Source organism: Schistocerca cancellata, chromosome 3 (genome assembly GCF_023864275.1).
Source record: "Schistocerca cancellata isolate TAMUIC-IGC-003103 chromosome 3, iqSchCanc2.1, whole genome shotgun sequence".
In the NCBI taxonomy this organism is placed as follows: domain Eukaryota; kingdom Metazoa; phylum Arthropoda; class Insecta; order Orthoptera; family Acrididae; genus Schistocerca; species Schistocerca cancellata.
This window is the reverse complement of record NC_064628.1, coordinates 251,052,954-251,074,930: the sequence shown is the minus strand read 5'-3', so window position 1 is coordinate 251,074,930 and position 21,977 is coordinate 251,052,954. Positions and strand designations below refer to the sequence as shown.

At 40.9% G+C, this 21,977-nt stretch overlaps 1 protein-coding gene across 1 annotated transcript in view; it reads right to left on the bottom strand.

Moving 5' to 3' along the window:
* LOC126174892 (uncharacterized) overlaps positions 1 to 21,977 on the bottom strand; it is a 93,641-nt gene that overhangs the window by 30,477 nt on the left and 41,187 nt on the right. Inside the window, exon 4 of the mRNA XM_049921315.1 lies at positions 13,135 to 13,186. Coding sequence (XP_049777272.1) covers positions 13,135 to 13,186 — 52 coding nt within the window. The remainder of the gene's footprint in view (positions 1 to 13,134; positions 13,187 to 21,977) is intronic.

The following is a 21,977-nucleotide window of genomic DNA, read 5'->3' as shown; positions in this document are numbered from 1 at the left end:
AAGGATCTAATTGATGGGGACGTAGCGGCTCCGGTCACGAAAAGCGACAAAGACCGGAAGAGCGCTGTGCTGATCACATGCCCGTCCATATCGACGTCCAATGACACCTGTGGACTGAGGATGACACGGCGGTCAGTCGGTACCGCTGGGGCTTCAAGGCCTTTCGGAAGGAGTTTAGTTTAATTCACTATGTCTTATTTAGTGCACAGAAGCTGATAGCGTGCTTCACTCAGTGCTGTCTACTTTCGATCAGGCTACATTAGCAGCGAGGAATCACTGTCAGTTTCTATCGAGTACCTATGATTGGTATCCATTCAGTTAACCATCATCATCCACCCATCGAGTGCCTTGATGGAGTGCGCGAATAATAACAGTAGTATATCTGAGACTTTGTGTCCGGAAAGCAGATGCAAGGCTACGATTGATTATGAGAACCTTAATCAAATGTATTCACTCTCGGAAGAGGCACCTTATAAAACCCCCATTAAGCCAAATCCTGCGTAATGGGACTCTTACCAGGTATGATTAATAAAGGAGACAGTGAAGGTGTAAGAAAGAGCGGAATGTTTATTCACGCGTGCGCGCAGTAAGCGCAAAAGCGTCACGGATATGCTCAACAAACTGCACGTGGCAGTTACTGTAAGAGAGGTATCGTGCATCACGAAGAGGTTTCGCTGTCACAATAGCGATAGCATGCATTAAAGAGGAGTTAGACAATCTGTTACTTTGTCCCTAATACATCCAGAAATTCGAGCTCATACCGAGGCTTACCGACATAATTGACGAATATAATCAGAAAGGGGGAGGGGGAATGATAAAGGCATCCGATGATAAAGGCATTGTAAACTGGTTTACTGAGTACTGATGTTAATGTGGACACAGAAAATTATTTTTTATTTGAACCGTGTCCTCGTAAAGCAAACACAATAATATATGTCTACAGTGAAGTCTCTGACTGTAGTAACACCAGGACTGCCGCAGCAAGTGCGATATATGTATATATATAAACAAGCACGTGTGTGGAGAAGATGGACAAGTGTAGCTGTTCAACGGATATGTAAACGGACTGGACTTAAGTCATCTAGTTTATCCCTATACTACTGGTATGTCTTTCAGCAGATAGTGAGGAAGCCTACGTTATCAGCAATGCACCAGAAAGTGAACGGGTAGACACACACTTCAGATTTCTTGTGGATAAAAAAATTACAGTTACCACGTCGGTTTTTCCTTCCCTAAATCGAAAACAATTTGGACTTAGTACTTTTATCGTCAGTGCAACAATTTAAAAAAATGTTTTGACTATCGAAATCTGATAGGTGTTTTGCCTGATATTTGAAATAATTTCCCGCATTGGTAATAATTCGTAGACTTGATAAATGACAGCCAGTTCCCTCTTTAGAGTTCCACCTTGGAGTGTAGATTTCATGTCACTACAAGGAGACAGCACCCTTCATAGAACCGTACCTTGTGAGGCACTGTTGTCCGTCAACCAACTCTCAGGTTGGCACTATTGCTTTTTTTAAGATCTTCTCTTTAGTGATTCAGCATATACATTCTGTCTGCGTCGAATGCAGTGCTTTGTTGCAAGGCTGTTCGGCTCATCTTTCATTTTACACCTGGATTTGATCTTGATTTCATATTTTAGTATTAATTTGTTTAATAAATGGATGTCTGGACGGACGCTGGTTTTTTAACAACTTCTTTAAGAGGGAGTCCTTCCACAATAATCCGGAAATTTCTGGTTGCAACTTCGTCTCCATTATTTCGTCTGAGAGTGTTGCGATGTCATCTATTTCTTGGGCAAAGCAAATAGAAAGGTGCCCGTCGATCACCATGTCGCTGCCACCCGCCTACTTCAGTGCTGTTACTGTACCCGACACAAATAACGCAGATGTGAGACTGATAACAAAAGCGATCCTGATGTAGTTTCCTCCCACAATGATAGAGACGATTTACTTGTGAAGCTGTGAGCCGGCCGGTGTGGCCGAGCGGTTCTAGGCGCTTCAGTCTGGAACCGCGCGACCGCTGCGGTCGCAGGTTCGAATCCTGCCTCGGGCATGGATGCGTGTGATGTCCTTAGGTTAGTTAGGTTTAAGTAGTTCTAAGTTCTAGGGGACTAATGACCTAAGTCCATAGTGCTCAGAGCCATTTGTGAAGCTGTGAGAATAAACAAACTGTATCGCCTCCTGTTGATTTTTGTTTCATACGAAATGTATTTTAAAGGTATAACTCTTATAGGATATCCTAAAAATTTCAGTAAATAATTCCAACTAGGCTGCCTTTCGTCTTGTATAAAGTTGTGTAATGGTAAAAGTCGCATATGGATCGAATGACGTGATCAGTAATGATACTGTGTTTATTGCCTCGAAGGTGGCAGAAACACTGGGGGAAGAACTGTAAGACTGATGTAAACTAACGACGCTGATTTATAGTCCTCACTGGACTGCAACTTCAACACCTTATTGATCAAAAATCAAATGCTCTTAGAGATTTCGGCCATATAATCGGTTAAAATTAAACCATAGCACACGCCCCATCACTTCCCTGTCCATTGCTGTTAAGACGTAAACGCTTTGAGGTAGAAGTTGGCTTCATATATTTGCGATAGATCATTTATCTATCGTCAAATGCTGAGATCATAATCACGGCTGCGTGAGCAACAGCTGTTACTGTCAAAATCATAAGAAAAGCATTGTGAAGTAGATATCTACCTGCAAATACTAAACTGCAGGTATACCACCACATTTACCTACATCGTCTTAACGAGACGATAGGGCTGACTCAACACCTCTTATCTACGCTGTTTCCATAAGCTCCCCTGATGAGGGACGAATACCAGACAGTTTCTTTTCAGAGTATGCTGATACAATAGCTCCATATTTAGCAATGATATTCAATCGCTGACTCGTCGAAAGAACCGTGCCTAAAGGCTGGAAAGTAGCACAAGTCACACCAATACCCAGAAAGGACATAGCAGTAATACACTGAATGACAGAATCATATGACTATCCTCGATTTGCAGTAGGATTTTGGAACATATAGTGTGAGTGTACATTACGACTCATCTCAAAGAAAACGATTTATTGACAAACAGCCAACGCAGATTCAGAAAATTTCTTTTGTTGTGGAACACTACTAGCTCTTTATTCTGACTTAGTAATGAATGATATTGACAGAGGAAGTCAAATTGATTCCATATTTTTACATTTCCAGAAGGCTTTTGACACCGTTATCCACAAGCGACTTCATCGCGAGGAACGGGAGTAAAATGTGGCGTTCCCCAAAAAACTGTTATAGGCCACCTGCTGCTCCTCATCACAAAAACGATTTGACAGACAATCTGAGCAGCCACCTTACGTTTTCTGCAGAGGTGACTGTTATTTACGTTGTATAAAATAGTAAGATGATCGAAAAAAATTGCAGAACGAGTTAGATAAGATATTTGTATCGTGCGAAAAATGGCAATTGATTCTAAATAATGAAAAGTGTGAAGTCATCTATATGAGCACTAAAATGAATCAGCTAAATTTCGGTTACACGATAAATCACAAAAATAAAAGGGCTGTCAGTTAAACTACATACTTAAGGATTACAATTAAGAATAACTTAAACTGGAACGATCACATAGACAACGCTGCGGGTAAAGCTAACCAGAGATCACAATTTATTGGCAGAACACTTAGAAAATGCAACAGGTATAGTAAAGACAATGCTTACACTACGATTATCCGTCCTCTTCTGGAGTATTACTGAGAAGTTTGGGATTCGCATCTGATAGGATGCACGGAGAACATGGAGAAAGTTCAAAGAAGGGCAGCTCGTTTTGTACTATCGCAAAATAGGGGAGAGGGTACACCGGAAATGATACTTGAATTGGGCTGGTAGTCATTAAAACATAGGCGTTTATAGTTGCGGCAAGATCTTTTCATGAAATTTCAATCAATAACTATCTTCTCAGAATGTGAAGATATTGTTTTTGGCACCCACCCACGGAGAGGGAAATGATCATCATAATCGCGTTAGAGAAGTGAGAGTTCGCACGGAAAGATTTAAGTGTTCGTTATCTCCTTGCGCTGTTCGAGAGTGGAACGCTAGACAAATAGCTTGAAGGTGTTCCGGTGAACCCTCTGCCAGGTACTTAATTGTGAAGAGCAGAGTAATCATGTAAATGTAGGTAACTACGTCCCATATGCTTTATGTACATGTTGTTCGTCGTTGACAGGTTCTGTGGTTAGACCCTAACATTCTCTTGACCATGTACAAGGACCTCGTCTGCTCTGTCATCTATTATAAATGTTCCGTGTATCACAGCGCTGATAGACATGCAGTTCATAAACCTGACATGATACAATTCCGATGCCTGCGCGTACGCCTTGGAACAAAGAGGTCGGCTCCGACAAACATCTTATTAGTAGAAATTGCGGAACCTCCATTGTATATTAGATGTTAGTACTTGGCAAGAAAATTTATTTAGCAAAAGTGATTAGCCCACTAATAATTATCCTCCTATGTGAAATGAGAGGTAATCTTCCACTCATAAGATCTACCCGAGAAAGGTGCAAACTTTGCCCTCCACTATTGGCAGCTACGATGTCATATTTTGCTTTCCATTCCGATATCGGTTGAAAAATACCGATAATCACTATTGTTTTGGTACTATCATTTCAAGCTTCATTGCCGGCCGCGGTGGTCTCGCGGTTCTAGGCGCGCAGTCCGGAACCGCGCGACTGCTACGGTCGCAGGTTCGAATCCTGCCTCGGGCATGGATGTGTGTGACGTCCTTAGGTTAGTTAGGTTTAAGTAGTTCTAAGTTCTAGGGGACTGATGACCACAGCTGTTAAGTCCCATAGTGCTCAGAGCCATTTGAACCATTTTTTCCAGCTTCATCACTTACAATTATCTTTATCAGCCGCACTTTGTTCAGGTGTACACTAATATCTCTAGTCAAGAGACTTCAACAGTAAACGTGCGTTTGTTGTCCCGAAGCCGAAATGTTTCAAGTAATTTCGTCTGGCTCCATACTGGTAAATTTTACATGGAAGCGATAGTGCTTCGAGAGGCTCACAAGTTTGCTTGTTACACGCGGTTCCAGAACCTGCTGATAGTGTCAGCGTGCCGCGCTGGGTAAACGCGCGGTCTTGGACGCCTTGTCGCGGTCCGCGCGGCTCCCCCCGTCAGAGGTTCGAGTCCTCCCTCGGGCATGGGTGTGTGTGTCGTCCTTAGCGTAAGTTAGTTTAAGTTAGCTTAAGTAGTGTGTAAGCTTAGGGACCGATGACCTCAGCAGTTTGGTCCCATAAGACCTTACCACAAATTTCCAATTTAGTGTCAGCGTAATGCAATCTACTGAAAACCAAAAGCGGAGCAGTAAAATTAATATTGCCGTACTGGAAAGTATACGAGAATCATTTCCAAATTAACGAAGAGGTATGAGTGTCTCCTGTCTGTGGGTTCCGCGCTCAAGTAGAGTTGTTTCACAATAAAAAAAAACCAGCCAACTGACGCAGGAAATCAGTGCTTCTGAGAGCCCTACAATGAACGTCAGTATACCATCATCCGATCACAAGTTACGGAATCGAAAACTGCTTGAGGAAGAAAATGATAAAGATTGACGCCTTTCAACCTGCCATAGAGGTCAATATTACGAAGCGATCCAACCAGTAATTAGATGCCCCCCCCCTCCCGGCATCGAACATTTCAGGCTAGCAGGAAGATGCTAACAGCCTTGGTACAAACCATAGTTCAACTCCTTACCACTTACATCGGGTAGGCATCACGCGTAAGAATTTCTGCGACAGTCAGATTAATGAAGAAGCGTGTTTAGAGCACATGCTGTTTACAGCAGATTCTTCGAACCACAGTGAAACCGTTTACTGAAAAACCTTGTGAAATGGAAGGCAATCGTTCCAACAAGTGCTATTGTTTTACTGTACCATGAAGATCATCAAATATACAAAGCCCTTTTTGATTTATGCGATATATATAAGCTAGTGTTCTATTTGTGGCTACGTGGTGACTCTGATCTCAAAGCGTATGCTTCTCTATTTGTGTTGAATTCTCTGATTCCTTAGCTATACTGCACCTACATGGAAATTGCTAGTAATTTAAAATCATCTTTCAAACTGTTTCTGTTGTGATTGCGCTTTCTATACGATTTCATATTTGTATCAACCTGGCAGCAGTGTGCTTCAATAAACCCAAGCTAAATAAAAGAAATATAAGCAACTTAATATTGCGACGGCATCATTCGTTGCCAGGTCTGCTAGACAGAATTCTGGGACGCTGACAAGCAGGTAACAGGTAGACCGCAGTCCCAGCAGTGTTGAATGAACTACAAAGTGTAGGTACAAGGACTTATTGTCGGTTTCGACGAAACACAGGAAATATTCTTCGTACGTAAGTAACGTGTCGACCTAGAGTAACCACTCCATAGGGTCCAACTTATGGGTTTAACTAGCGACAAAATTCAGCTGTGCATGCAAAGATTATTAGACAAGATAATAAATTTTTTGATGTGCTATACAACTTTTTATTTCACATGACATACTTTTCGGGTTACAAGTTCGGTTCTCACGTTACGCTACTGTCTTGAATGCGAAATTATTGTCATGTGAAATTAAGATTTCAGAGTAGTACGAATTTGTATGTTTACATGAACAATTATTTTAATGACTTTTACTAAGATCTCATGTACAATTGTAATGTTTTTTTACTAGGATCTCAAATACAATCAACCAAAATATACACAAGCAGCCATTTGCAATACCTACCACCGCCACAAAATCTGCAGTTCCAGAAATCAGAGTACCAGATATTCAAAGTAGTTTATCTGTATCCCAAAGTCTGGAAGCGTGAGAAGCGGAGGACTCATTTACAGTAGATTGTGCGACGTAAAAATTGAACCATAAAGATCGGAGGAATCTGTTTCTAACATAACTGTCCAGGTCTAGTTAATGGATTCTCATTGCATATTTATTCTGTGAGAAAGTGTCCGTATTATCACATGAACATCTTGGAAACCGGTCAATTTTTAGGTGGTGGTGTTCTAAGGTATCGTGTTTCAAACACATACAGAGATCCATACATCGCTGGAGAACGTCTGTTAAGCCTCAAAATCAGTGAGATGAGGCGCTGCAACCAGTTGAACGTTTCTACAAGCGCAGATGGCTTCAACTTCTCTTCATCAGTGATAAAGACTGACAACTCGCCTCTGCTCTACTTGTGATTTTTTATTTCTGGAAATATCCACAACGAGTACTGAACAGCAACCTCTTTAGATCCAAATAGTTTAGATATAGCTAGTCTGCGTTGCATTGAAGAGGCGGACTACAGCCTCTCCACCACTACCAAGCACTCTTTCACAACTAAGCAGTGTTTTTCCTCTTGCGTCACGTCATACTGTGTGCGTCATATGCTGTAGAGAAAGAAAACCGACTGGGGTTCACAGTATCCTTTATTAAGTGTGTTCTTTTTGTTATGTAGATTATCATGTCTTGTTACTTATTTGTAAACGTGTATCTTCTATTAGAGTGCTTATTTTAATGCACTTTTTGGATACCGTTTTAGAGGTATATCTTGCTCCTAACTTTATCTAGTTGCGTTGCCCTTCAACAACCTGTTCAGAAAATTCTCTCTTCTTTCTGGGTTATGCCTAAATTTTGCATATTAGCGTAGTTATTTATTTCATTACTGATGTTATCTTGATAGTAACACTTTAGGTCAGTCTGATTACGACTGAATAAAAGGAATTTTTCGTGCGATATGCGTATCGCCTTTATTATTTGAAAGGCTTCATCAGTGTCAAATCTCATAATGCTGCTCTACTTTTGTTCCATTCGCAGTTGTAGAGCTGTCCTTCTGCTTACTACCAGTCGAAATTTCATTTTTACAGCAATGGTAAATGAACGCCCATTTACTTTATTTATTGTTTTGGATACAAAACCGGAACAATAACACGTGTAGAGTAGCATGTACGAAATTTGCAGCAGATGTTGCTTTTCAAATAATAAAGGCGAAACGCGTGTGGCACGAGGAATTACTTTAATTATACGTCATTAGATGAATCAGAAGTGATAATCACCCAGATAATACTACACGCAACTGAGAGCGACAGAACAACAGAAGTTAAAAATTTAATCACTAATGTTTGCTACAAGCCAATACAGAACAGGGATATCACTAGATAGGTGTTAAATTTATTACATGCGTAGCAGAAACACCACTCGTAAAAAATGGATATTTTGTGACACCCACCGAAGTTTAAAAAGATTTCATTTGCATCAAGGTATTTTATTAGACATCCTTTTGATCTCCTCTCATTTTACCCGGGCTTCACAATTTACTGTAAGTGGCTTCTTATAGTTATCTTGTAACGTTACCCCGTACGTCCTTCATCGGGAAAAGGCATCGCAAATAGGCTTTGGACATTTCAGTTAATAAGTAAACGAATATTATCTTATTTGATCGCAGTAGTCATAATGCGTCGAACGTGAATTCCAAATAACACATTCATCGCGTATTTATTTGAGCTACAGTGGCATTAAAGATACATAATACAATCAGTCCCTTTCTATAGAGCTCGTTTATTTCAAACCTGTCTCGTTAGCCGAGGGACTTCACTGTAGGACGATATCATTCGGTGAGGCAGTAGCTGCTTCGAATATTAATCAAGGAAGAAATTTTCATCCCAAGGGGATGAAGAGTGATTTACAGCTCAAGATTATTAGCCTGCGTTGGATACCAAACCGCTCCATAGTGTCTTCTAGAGTAAGCTTTCGGAAAACTGTTGATAGTGATTCAGCGATCCGATTTGGTGAGCATCGGAGACCCATTTGGTGCTATTTAAGATGATCAAGTCGCTTGACGACATCAGGTTTCGCCCTATCGTTTCGTTTCACTCCATTACCATCTAATAACACGAACATAGTAGTACAGTCCATAACCATTAGTCATCGACAACTACAACCACAACCTTATTGTTCCAAGATGTGTCTCGGAAGGTGTAATAAGACTAGCTCCATAATGACCTAGAGCAGACCAGTTGTGTCGAAACTCCGTATTCTACCCAACGCTCGCTGGATGTTTATAGGATGGTTACAATTAAGCTTTCGCTACTTGAGAGGGTCCCCAGGAAAAATGAGTGAGCCTAGGACAATTAATCTTCTGGGAACATTTTTAACGACATGAAAAAGAGAAATAACGAATAAACCATTTAAAGAAACACATTTCAATTTCAAGAGGGGAGGGTAACGTCTGTTAATTGCGTACCACGTTTACGTTCGAGGTAGCAGACTTTGCTCAATGTGACGACCATTTACACACACGACAGCCTGCTCTACTCTTGCCCGACACGTCTCAGGTGAAATATTGGCTACCTCTCCACAGTGCTCATCGTCAACCAAGTGTCCAGAACTCTCCGCCATGGCGACAGTAACTTCTTCAACAACTTGTGGCAAAATTGGCCATTGGCATCCCCCACGAGCAATTCCAAAATCGCCAGTTAATTCGAACTTCCGAATAACGTTCTTCAACCCAAATACTGAAAGAGAACCTCTCCGTACTCCTTTACTGCGTATATACTCAGGAAGGGCAGCAGACTATTGCTGTCGTTTTGATAAAACAGCTTTACAAGGAAAGCCCTGCCCTCCTTGTCCATGTTGACTGTCGGAAACTTCAATGGAAACTGATGCTTGTGTTTCATCCCTGTGTCGTCGTACTAGTATCGGCACCTGGCGACAAATCATGACACTAACACTACTAACAACGCAAATAGCGCAGCGCATACTCTGAACAACATTCCTATGATGTTGGGTACCCATTGTGTAAATAGTTTTCCATCTACACTTGTTTAAGAAGTGAAAGTTTAATTAGTACCATCCAGTAGGTCTCAATTGACTCCATTACAGTTTTATTTGTAGGTGAGAACCGATTGTAAAGTTATACAGCCACACATTTCTCTTCTTCCACATGTGCGAACAGAAATACACTTTCTATGTCTAGAACGAATGCTGCGAGGAAACGTAATTCTCTCTTAAAATGTGTTTCATTTGTGAAGCGCGTTTGAACGGTACTACTGTTTCTGCATCAATAAAATTTGGCATTTCTTGTCTATTAGAAATGACTGCTGTAGCTCTGCAACAGCAACTAAAATTTTAAAGTGTAATGCCATTCAGGATTTTATCTTGTGCAACATTTGTTCCATGAATTAATTCACTTTAAATGTCGAAGCAGTTCACCAGACAAACAAAATCCATACAAAGAAAACGTTGCAAAATGTGCAGATCCACTGGTATTGCTCGAAATCAGAAGACAGCTTCCTAAGCATAGAACTTGAAATCAAATTAATAAATTTCTTCAGATTCTTTGACAACGTTGTGAAATCAAACAAAATTAAAACAATAATGATAGAAAAAAGTAGTCATGTACCTGTTACAGAGTAAATAATTTTTATTTTTCATGTTATTACTGAAGTGTACCTTTTCTGTGAAAGTAATATTTATGCTTTATGGCGACTTTTAACATTATTTTTCCCTGTCTGTCTTATTACGGTTTTCTGCTAGCGATGATGGCCAACGGTGACTTCCTGCATATTATTCCCAAAAATGAAATATGATTTTACATTGCTAGAACCTATCGGACAAGTAACTCTATATTAGTAAGATTACGAGGTCGATGCGACATTTCACGCGAAGTACATATAATTAAGATGTAAAATATAAAAACAACTGAGAATGGGAATTACTTCCCGAAACGCATAGCACACAGGACAAAGTAGATAAGTTGGTTGGTTGGTTGTTTGGGGAAGGAGACCAGACAGCGTGGTCATCGGTCTCATCGAATTAGGGAAGGATGGGGAAGGAAGTCGGCCGTGCCCTTTCAGAGGAACCATCCCGGCATTTGCCTGGAGTGATTTAGGGAAATCACGGAAAACCTAAATCAGGATGGCCGGACGCGGGATTGAACCGTCGTCCTCCCGAATGCGAGTCCAGTGTCTAACCACTGCGCCACCTCGCTCGGTAGTAGATAAGTAATAAACTTGACTGCCAGCAGTGTGTGTTATTTTGATGGCGGCAACACGTTAGCGTTAAGAAAACAATATGTATACGTCAACATTACTCGCATTGATTGTGGTTCTAGGTGCCTTTCAGTACTCAATTATGAAACAGTGCAAGTGCCACCGCCAGTGAGATGTTCTTCCGTTGTTAGCCATGACGAGAAATTTCACTGTTATTTGAAACTGAATAGATGAAGCATAATTTTCATCGTCTTACAATATTTAATAAGTGTGTCACTGAACTGTTAATTATATTGGCAGCCAATTTGCATACCGGAAGTGTCCATAAACGAAAAGGATACGTAAAACGCAATATGTGGGTGCTTATAGCACTAAGGATATTTGAAAACATTGTACAGTAATACTCAAAGACATTACTTAAGAGTGTTAAACATATTCGATACTTTATGTTCTCCAATATTTACTTTTCAGTTTTCAGGTAAACAGTTTCAATTTTTTTCTTAACGTATCTATGTAAGTTGTTAGTAAAATTAGTTCTTTAAGTTGGTTCGTAAAATTTAACATATTATGAATTAACGTAACGTTCTATTTACAGATATTTACAACAGATCCAATTAGCAGTATCTTATACTACCAAACATGCAACACACATACAGAGATACAGTTTGTTTAAACAAAACAGAGTAAGAGTAGAGGGGAAAAGGGCGTACCGTCCTAATTTACAACAGCCTCTTATCGTCTACAAATGTACAAAAATATTCACTGGGCGAAAATCATGCACGTGTTCATTGGAAGAAAAATACGCAAGTGAAGGACACAGGGAGAGTGAAGTAGTGTTTTGACACTTGGTAAATAAATGTACGTATTTATCTATGATGTCCACACCCAGCCCGATAGATTTCCCTACTATTCGTGATACGCACTGTACGATAATCTTGGAGTTGAGCAGTCCTGGCACACCTCTCAGCTTATCGCTCCAAGCGGCCGCTATTAATTATGATACATCCTGTATGGAAATCTTACAGTCGTAGCGCCAGACGACGGTTTATGTCGCGTGTACCTTAAGTCGACTCTTGAGTCAGTGTAACGAGCATAGTTGTCAATACATGGTTGGTGTCATACTACAAAATCTGATCCTATGAGATGCGAAGATGTTTTTAGGACTCCGAATGTATTTGATATGGGTGGGCAATGTGTGGTATACTATAGGCGACTCTAGAAATGCCCATTTTGGAAGAATTAGCGTCGATGTTTAGACAGTCTTTTCAAATATGAAACTAATAACTGACCATGAACTGCATCTGTGTAATTGAGTTGTAAGGTTGTGTTTAGTGGGGTACTATTAACAGTGACTTCACTGTAGTTCAAGCTTTACATGATTTATCAACGAACGGCCAGGTTTGTCAGGCGAACTATTCCTGTTCATCTCTCCGACTTACAACCTATCTATCGTTTCTGTAAAGTGACATCTTAACCTTGGTGGGATTATTTACAAGAGGTCGGAAAAATGATCACTTAAGTCCCATAGGACGCGATTGGGGAAAGTTTGGAAGTGTTTAATGTCGAAAGAATGACGACGTCCGTTGTTTTATATTTTTTTTATTAAACTAGATTTAATGTAATTTTTTTCTAACCAAATCTCATATTTGAGTATGGTCATCATTTGGAAAGACATGTTACTGCATTAATACAGACTTTCAGGGAATTTTGGGAAGTTACGTAGAAAACGTTTCACGATTGTTGTAATGGTTGGCCGAAGACTAATATCGAACACTTTCGGTTAATGTCGCAGGTACAATCTTCAAGGTGTTGACACAAAAGTTTAGGTAGCTAGAAGACCCAACATGCGTAATATTTTATTTGAAACAGACATTTATGTTCCGCAGAGAGCTGTCGATTTCTCAATACTATGCTGCATATAACGACCAGTGGGAGCATTGTGCGTTGTGTGTAAGGAAATTATGAGATCTACTATTAAGGGTTGTATACTGCAGTAAAGTGGAAAACAATCATGCGGGAAATACAATTCAAGAACAGAAAGCCTAATTTCCATGCGGAGGGATAGGAACAAAGAGCGTGCTCTTCACTTGTCATGACCACAGATCCCAGGCTTGGCTACTTGCCCTGTTTATTGTTCAGCATCTGGTTCACGGCTTTCAGCACGGATGTCGGGATCTGAAAGAAAACAAAAGGAGGCAATGAGAATCAATGCTATGATAGCGACCAGGTGAACGGGGCAAAAGAGGAACTTCGTTTGGCATCTTAAAGTGAAACTAGTTTATTGTAAATTGATCTTAATGCACACACACACCCTATATATATATATAAACTAGTTTCACTTTAAGCTGCCAAACGAAGTATATATATATATATATATATATATATATATATATATATATATATATATATATATATATATATACGCTCGCGCTGACATTGATGTTTTTAATTTTTAAACGTAATAACCTTCAACTAAAGTCAAATGACACTTAACAATGATTATCAAGTTTGGAACATTTTTGTGACTAACTGTCATTTCAACAACGTGCAAACAAACAATACGTTGGGGATATTCCTGTCGTATTACAGCTCCTCTGCTGTTTTGGTAGCGGGCAGGCCGAAGTGGCCGTGCGGTTAAAGGCGCTGCAGTCTGGAACCGCAAGACCGCTACGGTCGCAGGTTCGAATCCTGCCTCGGGCATGGATGTTTGTGGTGTCCTTAGGTTGGTTAGGTTTAACTAGTTCTAAGTTCTATGGGACTAATGACCTCAGCAGTTGCGTCCCATCGTGCTCAGAGCCATTTGAACCATTTGTTTTGGTAGCGTTTAGGGAATTTACCTCATGTTACAAGCATTTGAAATAATTTATTGAGTTCAAGAACACTGTGATCTCGTATACCGGGTATTTATAATTAAACTTTCCCTATTTAACACGTTATAACATGGAAACTAATTACTGTACGAGTACCAGACATGGTAGCATTAATGTCCAGAGTATGGGATGCATGATTTCCATGCGTCACAGCGCCACCGCCCAGTTCGAACTATGGCCACCAGGTGCCGTGATCAGTCATCGTGATTCATGCTCTCTCACATCTGACAAGTCGCAGTGCACTTGTTGACGTGTGAACATGGGCTTGGATAAAAGGAGCAGGGTATTATTGGTAAAGCTCTGTTACCAAAGCAACAGTAATGCTGCTCCTGCACTTCGAGAATATCGCCGGCTGAAAGGATTCCGAAAGGGTCCTCTTTCTCCACCTGCGGTGCGGAGCATGATGAACTACAGGAAGAGGCGAACAACCGGTTGCACCACAGGTGGGTCATGAAATCACTGTTGCTATGGCAGACAACGCTGCGCGCAATTCCCGATCGTCAGACAGTCAGCGTGTTGTGTCACGACAGTTGAACACCCCGTGGTCCACTGTACAGAAGGTGGTTCGAACCATTCTCAAATGGTATCCGTACAAGAGCCATAAGCTTGCACCACAGGACGCACAACGACATGTTGGCTTCGTTAACCACTTTCTCGCAATGGTTGAAGTTGAGAGGGCTGGCCGTGGACCATCCTATGGACAGACGAAGCTCATGTTTCTCTGACGGGAAAAGTGAACTACCGAATCTGGGCATCTTCACGTCAAGTCACTGTGCTTGAAGTTCCTCTTGTGGTGAACGTGTCACCATACGATGTGGCTTCAGGGCTATGTTCATCATTGACCCATTATTTTTTGAACAGGTTGGCCCTCAAGACGTACAGTGTGACTGGCCAACATTACTGGGATATGCTTCGCAGCATGTCATACCCGCCCTGAAGCGCAGCATATCAAGAGAGGTAGTAGCATACCAACGGACATGCTTCGTTCTGTTGTGCATAATGCAATCCATCGCTTTCAGTATCCTCTGGACGTTGACGGGAGCCATATTGAAACCCTCTTGTAGCAGTACTGGAACCGGTATGTAATGGTATGATGAACCGTAACAGCACATTAAAAGTGTTTCAATTGAAGTGATTCTACATTATTTCTCTTCCCCATGAACTTGAAATTAACGCTACAATGTTTGGTCCTCTTACGGTTATTGGTTTCCACGTTGTAACGTGTTAAATAGTGAAAGTTTAATTATAATCACCCGGTGTTTGAGTTATAAGCACACTGCACAAAAAAAAAAAAATTAAAAAAAAATCTCCAGGAGATATACATGACGCTAATACCGTCTAGCACTGTCTGTAGCATATATAACGGCTTAAATTGGGCGAGTAAGGGACTCCACTTTCTTCACATATGCCATACACAACCATTCGTTGACGATTACATTTCGCAGAACTATGAAATTGCGGGAATTGGTATGTGTCACCCACTGTGCCAGATAGTAGCCGAGATTTTCCATCGCATTAAGATTGGGTGGTCTGGCGGGCCAGTCGAGTGATCGGGAAATCAATGACGTACCTGTACAGTTCTGGGAACACGGATGTTATCTTGGAACTCGAAAGTGCCACCAGCATACTCATCACGAAGATGTATATGAATGGGCAACATTAGGTCACAGAGAATGTTGAAATAAACATCCTGGTTCGTGTTCATGGTAACCTGAATGAGTGGGCACAAGTCATGATGTGAGAACACCACTGTACCCTTCATATCCTGTGGACCAGACGACTCGCGACGCGTCTAACTACACTACCCTCTCCCAGTTAGCTACTGTATGTATCTGTGTTGCTCCTTGACCCACTTAAGACGTGCAGTTCATACGCTCACATGGTTCAAATGGCTCTGAGAACTATGACACTTAACTTTTGAGGTCATCAGTCCACTAGAACTTAGAACTACTTAAACCTAACTAACCTAAGGACATCACACACATCCATGCCCCAGGCGGGATTCGAACCTGCGACCGTAACGATCGCGTGGTTCCAGACTGTAGTGCCTAGAACCGCTCCGCCACTCCGGCCGGCTCATATGCGCCTACGGGCAATTGCTTTTTGAGGGCTACTCCACTATTTAAGTTTATTGCATGCAGTTTGCTTCTCAATTTTCTTTCGGAAATTTGATGAGATGGACCAGAATTCACAGACAACAGAAATTCCCATTGGACTGAAGCCGAGTTTCACTGACAAGGTTTGAAACCCGTCCCCGGTCGCTATCAGCTAGCATCTTTTTACGACCACTGCTCTTACGCCGTGTTACGTGGTCTCGAGTTGTAAACCATTCATTGTAAACACGTTGGACAGCCGATGTTGATACTCCAACAAATTGAGCGACTTCATTCTCGGTGTGTCGTATGGAAACGTCGGAACATGGTAGCTCCTTTCCGCCATTCTGTTACTTTTACGCTGACGATCCAAATCATTATGACTGCCCACCGTAACGGTGGACGCCGCCTGGAGGCAAAAGTATACTAGCTGGGCAGACACGGACGGGGGATCACCATAGCGAAGATATAGCCTGCAAATGCGGAAATATATTGAGATAAGCGAGTTTGACAAAGGGCAGAATACTATTGTTACGCAAAGCCTGTGAACGAGCCTCTCGGAAACAGCGAAGCTCGTCGAATGTTCACGTGCTACTGTCGTGAGCACCTACGGAAAGAGGTAGAATCACTGCACCGGGTGCTAAATGATTGGACGTTCACGATTCTTCACAAAACGTGGGTTTCGGAGGCTTGTCTGATGTGGTAACTAGGATAGATGGTGTTCTGAGGCATCTCTGCCAAAAGGCACAATGCTGGTGCGTGAAATTCTAATACGCTTGCATGGGACATGCGGTAGTTATCGAAGACACGCTGACAGGAGGGTAACCACCTGCATCTCTTCATCCTTGATATCTTCCCCGATGTCATCGTTCAGCAGTATAACTGTCCGTGTCTCAGAGCCGGAACCGTGCTACAGTGATTTGAGGAGCATTGTAATGATGCTGATGTCTCGGCGACGAAATTCGCCTGATGTAAATCCTTTGGAACCCATCTGGGTCGCCGGCCGGAGTGGCCGTGCGGTTCTAGGCGCTACAGTCTGGAGCCGAGCGACCGCCACGGTAACAGGTTCGAATCCTGCCTCGGGCATGGATGTGTGTGATGTCCTTACGTTAGTTATGTTTAAGTAGTTCTAAGTTCTAGGCGACTGATGACCTCAGAAGTTAAGTCGCATAGTGCTCAGAGCCATTTGAACCATTTGAACCATGTGGGCCGCTAACGGGCACGATCACCCCCTACGTAAATCAGTGGCCCGTTATGATGCGAGTTACATGAACTGTGCGTAGCCATCTAATGCCACCTACCTACACAAACCTACCAACGAACTGTCGCATCCCTGATACACTTTACGCGAGAGGTTGCCTTAACCGCTTTGGTTATCCATCCACGACTCACGGCCAGACCAAAACTTCCATATGTCGTCGTTACGACGTCATAACCTATACTCGTATACACGTTATGTAATTACCATCCACAGGAGAGCATTTTAACTGAGTCGCTGCCTGGTATCGGCGGATAAATACGATACTGCGGTGCATACGGTGTTCCTACGTTCCCAGACAACACTTTGAATGAAGTCGCTCTATTTATTGGTGTATCAACACAGTTTGTTCAACGTGTATACAAGGACTGGTGTACCACTCGCAGCAGTGTAACACTGGGTAAAAACAGTATGAATGTCCGAAGGAACATTGCATCGTTCTTTTTAACAACACAGGCACTATAGTATTGTAATATTTTATCCCGTGAACCTAGATCTTAATGCGCAGATCTTACAAATTAAATTTCAAGGCCCAATGAGAAATACTTTAATAGTACTATTCGCGTAAAACTACAAGTTCTTTGCTTTATGATATTTTTCGGTAAGTAACTCATTCTTGCATCCACTAGCGTGAATTTCTTTATGGACGTCAAGATTATTGCTTATATATATATATTTTGGTCACAGTATAAAGGGTTGTCGACATCGTGATAATCACTGACTAAGTGACACTTGGGTCCTAAAATCGTCACAGATCTCATAAAATTGACACCATGAAATTTATTTGTTTGTTATTTATCTCATCTCTCCCTAAAAAACTTCATACTTGTTTACAAAACCAGTTATTATCAGAGGTTACATAATTCTCCGAAAAGTTTCGCCGAAAATTTGCTATAGCGTCTTAAGGTCAATGGTTATTAATGATACTGCGATGACAACCATTTAATATTTTACTTGATGTACCTATGATGTACTATGAATACATTCTTCGTGAATGTTGTGTAATAGGTCATAACAGGGAAACGGTAATACATAAGTGAAAATTGAAGTATCATGAAGGAATCATACATTTAAAGGAGATACTGCAAGTGAGTGACACACCATTCTGAAACAGAATATCAACAGGAAAACATTAGTATTATATGACTAAACATTGTGAACTGAGGATCATTTACGTACAAATATACTGTCTTTAGCCGAACCAACTTGTAGTCAACAGTTCGAGTCTCGGAACGTCGGAGTTACTTCTTTCCAAATAAGGTTCTATAAATCATATCGGTAAGATGAACACAACATATTTACTCAAATTCCGGGGACTGAGGTCTGTATGTGGTTTCATTAGCATCAACAGTGGTCCAAACATCTACAAGTGCACACTCGCGGAAACCACCTGTGGTGTTATGCAGTATTACGTTAGCTCTCAGGATCTAATTTTCTTACGTCATTTCGTTCCTCGTACTTTCCTCTTCTTGTTAGCCGTTCTGTGAGAAGTTACAGGACTTACGGGTGTGTTTGCGAGCATCGTTGGCAGGAATGCGGTAGGTTGCTGGGAGATGTAGCGACTTAATACGCTTTGCCGTCGTGATTGATAATGACTTGAAACACTATTTCAGAATTGATAAAGACTAGTTCAAGACTTGAAATAAAAAAGCTCTAGGTGCAATAATAATAAGGAATTTTGAATTTTTTGTGTAATACGATCTACATGTCAAGCCCAATAACGCATAAAAGGCTCAAAGTGGTACGAATGAAAATGTTGTACCAAATACAATCGACAGATGGCATGTGGTTTAGCAGCCACTGCTGTTCAAGTGTGTAAGGCTTCATGTTCCGTGCGATTACTCCTCAGTGTTAAACTGGCGGAGGCAGCAGATGTTTGTAACAGTTTAAGTGAAAAGAAACAGCGAATTAAAGGAGAACGTTGTGTGGCAACAATGAGGAGGAAACTGAAAACTGGAAGAAATGAATACATAAGTTCAAATAATAAAGGTATTCTTGCGAAAGTTCATCCAGCACAGGACGTAAGTCTCATTACTGATCGCTAACCTATACCATAACTGGACAGATTGTTTATTTTTGAGTTACTAAATGTATTGTTCCAGAAGATTTCCAGGGTTTGATACAGAAATCAAGATAAATAAAGCCACTTAGCGTCAGTACCATGAATGCATCTGACTTCTTAGATATCAAGTAAGCAGCAGATTGTAATATAAACAAAGCAAATCTAAACATATCCAATGTACAGTGACTATGGTTAGACAGACACAGGCCTCGTGTAGTTAACAGCAGGAGAAGCTTAAATGAAATTGATGCCTGGGAAGGTATCCCTATTTTGAGAAAAGTGGTAGAGTATAGGACATCAGGAAAATTCAGCTACCTGCCCTGGATGTCTGTGAAGGAAAGAAGAAAGATTTGATGGAAATGATGCAGTACCTGACAAATAATGACTACATGGAGTTTTACGAAAGTAGAATAATGGTTTACTATCTTTTAGCTGAAGTATGGCATTTAGAGATTTTCATTGCATTTCCACGTTCAGTAAATTTTTCGTACTATTACGACACAACATTGTTATTTGCTTTTCTCATGATGACAGAGTGAAACTTTTCGACATGACACAAATTTGACCATGGTATCAGTGTGCCTTTTTATTTTTGTTGTATTGGTACATGATGGGGAATAACATAAATCAACTGTTCTATTCGAATGCGCTGTATTTATATTGTTGAGGGTGATCTGCGTGAAAGACGTTGAGCCAAAGACGGCAACCACAGATGACAAGATCAATAAAGTACACAGTCTGGTACTAGACCATTGGCGGTTGAAATGGATGACATACTAGCTGACAGCACAGTCGTATCAGGGTACAGACAATGATGGATTGTACATGAATTTCTCAGCGATTTAAACCCTTTAATAAGGATTCAATTAACGTAGCCCTAGGACACTAAATGGGGAAAAGCTACATTGTCACTACAACACTGTAAATTTTACTACTCCATATTTTATTAAAGGAAAGACATAATTTACAGTTTTCCGCGCTAGTTAATTACAAGGCCTCCAGTGGATGTCACCTACAACGTAAGTGCAATAACAGATTGGCGGGAACCGTGAACTAGTACGAGCTGCAATCGTAAATTTTACGAGGGTTTAGAAATCTAGAGTTGATACTCCGGTTTTTTGACAGTATTTGAAGTACATCACTTTAAGCCAAGAGTGGAACAAAATTCAAGTCAGCGAAGACCGTAATGAAATGCAAAAAGACCTGCAGAGAATCGACTATAAGTGCAAGGACAGACACTTGACGGTGATAATAAATAAATGTAACGTATTTCGCAAAATTTGGCCAAGATATCCATTACACTTCAAATAAACTATTGGCGATTATTCACTAGAAACAAAATAGCTGGTACTACCGATCTAATGTGCTCAGCTCTTCTTGGCACATCAAACTAGTTGTAGGAAAAACATATGCAAGGCTAAGATACTGTGGAAGGCTGTTAAGGGAATGCAGTTGGTCCACAAGAAAGATCACATAACGTAGTTGTAGGCTTTGCTTTAAGACTCATGAGGAAATTCAGTTCATCCATGAAAGAAATCGTTTACAAAACCCTTATTATAGTGATTCTTCAGTAAGGATCATTATTTCTGAACCTGCGTCAGGCTGTATTAATAGAATAAAATTGGTTATCGAAAGAGTTTAACAGAGATCCTCAACAAGTACCAGCGGCAGATGGTAGAAGATGGGCGCGAATCTCGCAGAATTTTACCGTTGAAAATCTAAGTTCGTACGTCCAAAGAATAGTTGAGCAACATGTTACTTACCGTCACATATGTCTCGTAAAAAGACCATAACGAGAGACTCAGAGAATTTAGAGCTCATACGGAGGCTTACCGCTGCGCCATTCGCAACTGGAAAAGAGATCGTGGGGGAAATGATAGTGGTGTCACAAGTGTCATCAAACGTACACCATAAGGTGCAATAACTTGTGCAGAGTAAAAGCAGATATAAATGTGGAAAGAAAGAAAAGGGCAAAGTCGATGTTAATGTTCCGAAAAGTTATGACCAGTATTTCCTATAAATTAGAAAGATTCTTCAAACTGATTGTCTCCCAAAATCAGCTACAGAAAGCACCAAAATTTCCTGTACCAATAGATTAAATTGGAAGACTTCAGGTACACGTTGAATGATGATGCTGAAAACTGTGATTTTTCCAGTTAAGATTGTCTCTGTTGATTCTCGGTCTGCAGGTATGCCCAGTGTTGTCAAGTCCTTGAAGGAAGCACTCGAATAACGAATTTACGGTATCCAGATGATGATGGCTGCAGTTTGCTAATATCGATACACCTGACTGTCTGCACATGAAATGCACATGGGCCCTGAAGATGGCATACTGAAATGCCGTAACTGGTTGTCTAAATAAAAAAAATTAACTTACAAAAACGTACGGCTGCTTGGAGAATTTTATTCGTTACAATTAAGATTATGGTTGCATCGGCCTTGTGCTAATGAACAGCAAAAGAAGAGTTGAACACGGGTAACGAAATGTAGACAGATTAAATCAAGAAATAGTGTGAGAATTATATTAGTAGACTGGGCGGCAAACTGACTGGCAATGGCCGAGGTACAGAGGATGTAAAGCGCAGACTGGGAATGGCAAGCAGAGTATTTTCGGAAAAGAGAAATTCGTTAAAATTCAACATAAATTAAGTGTAAAAACTTCCTAAGGTATTTTATTTGCACG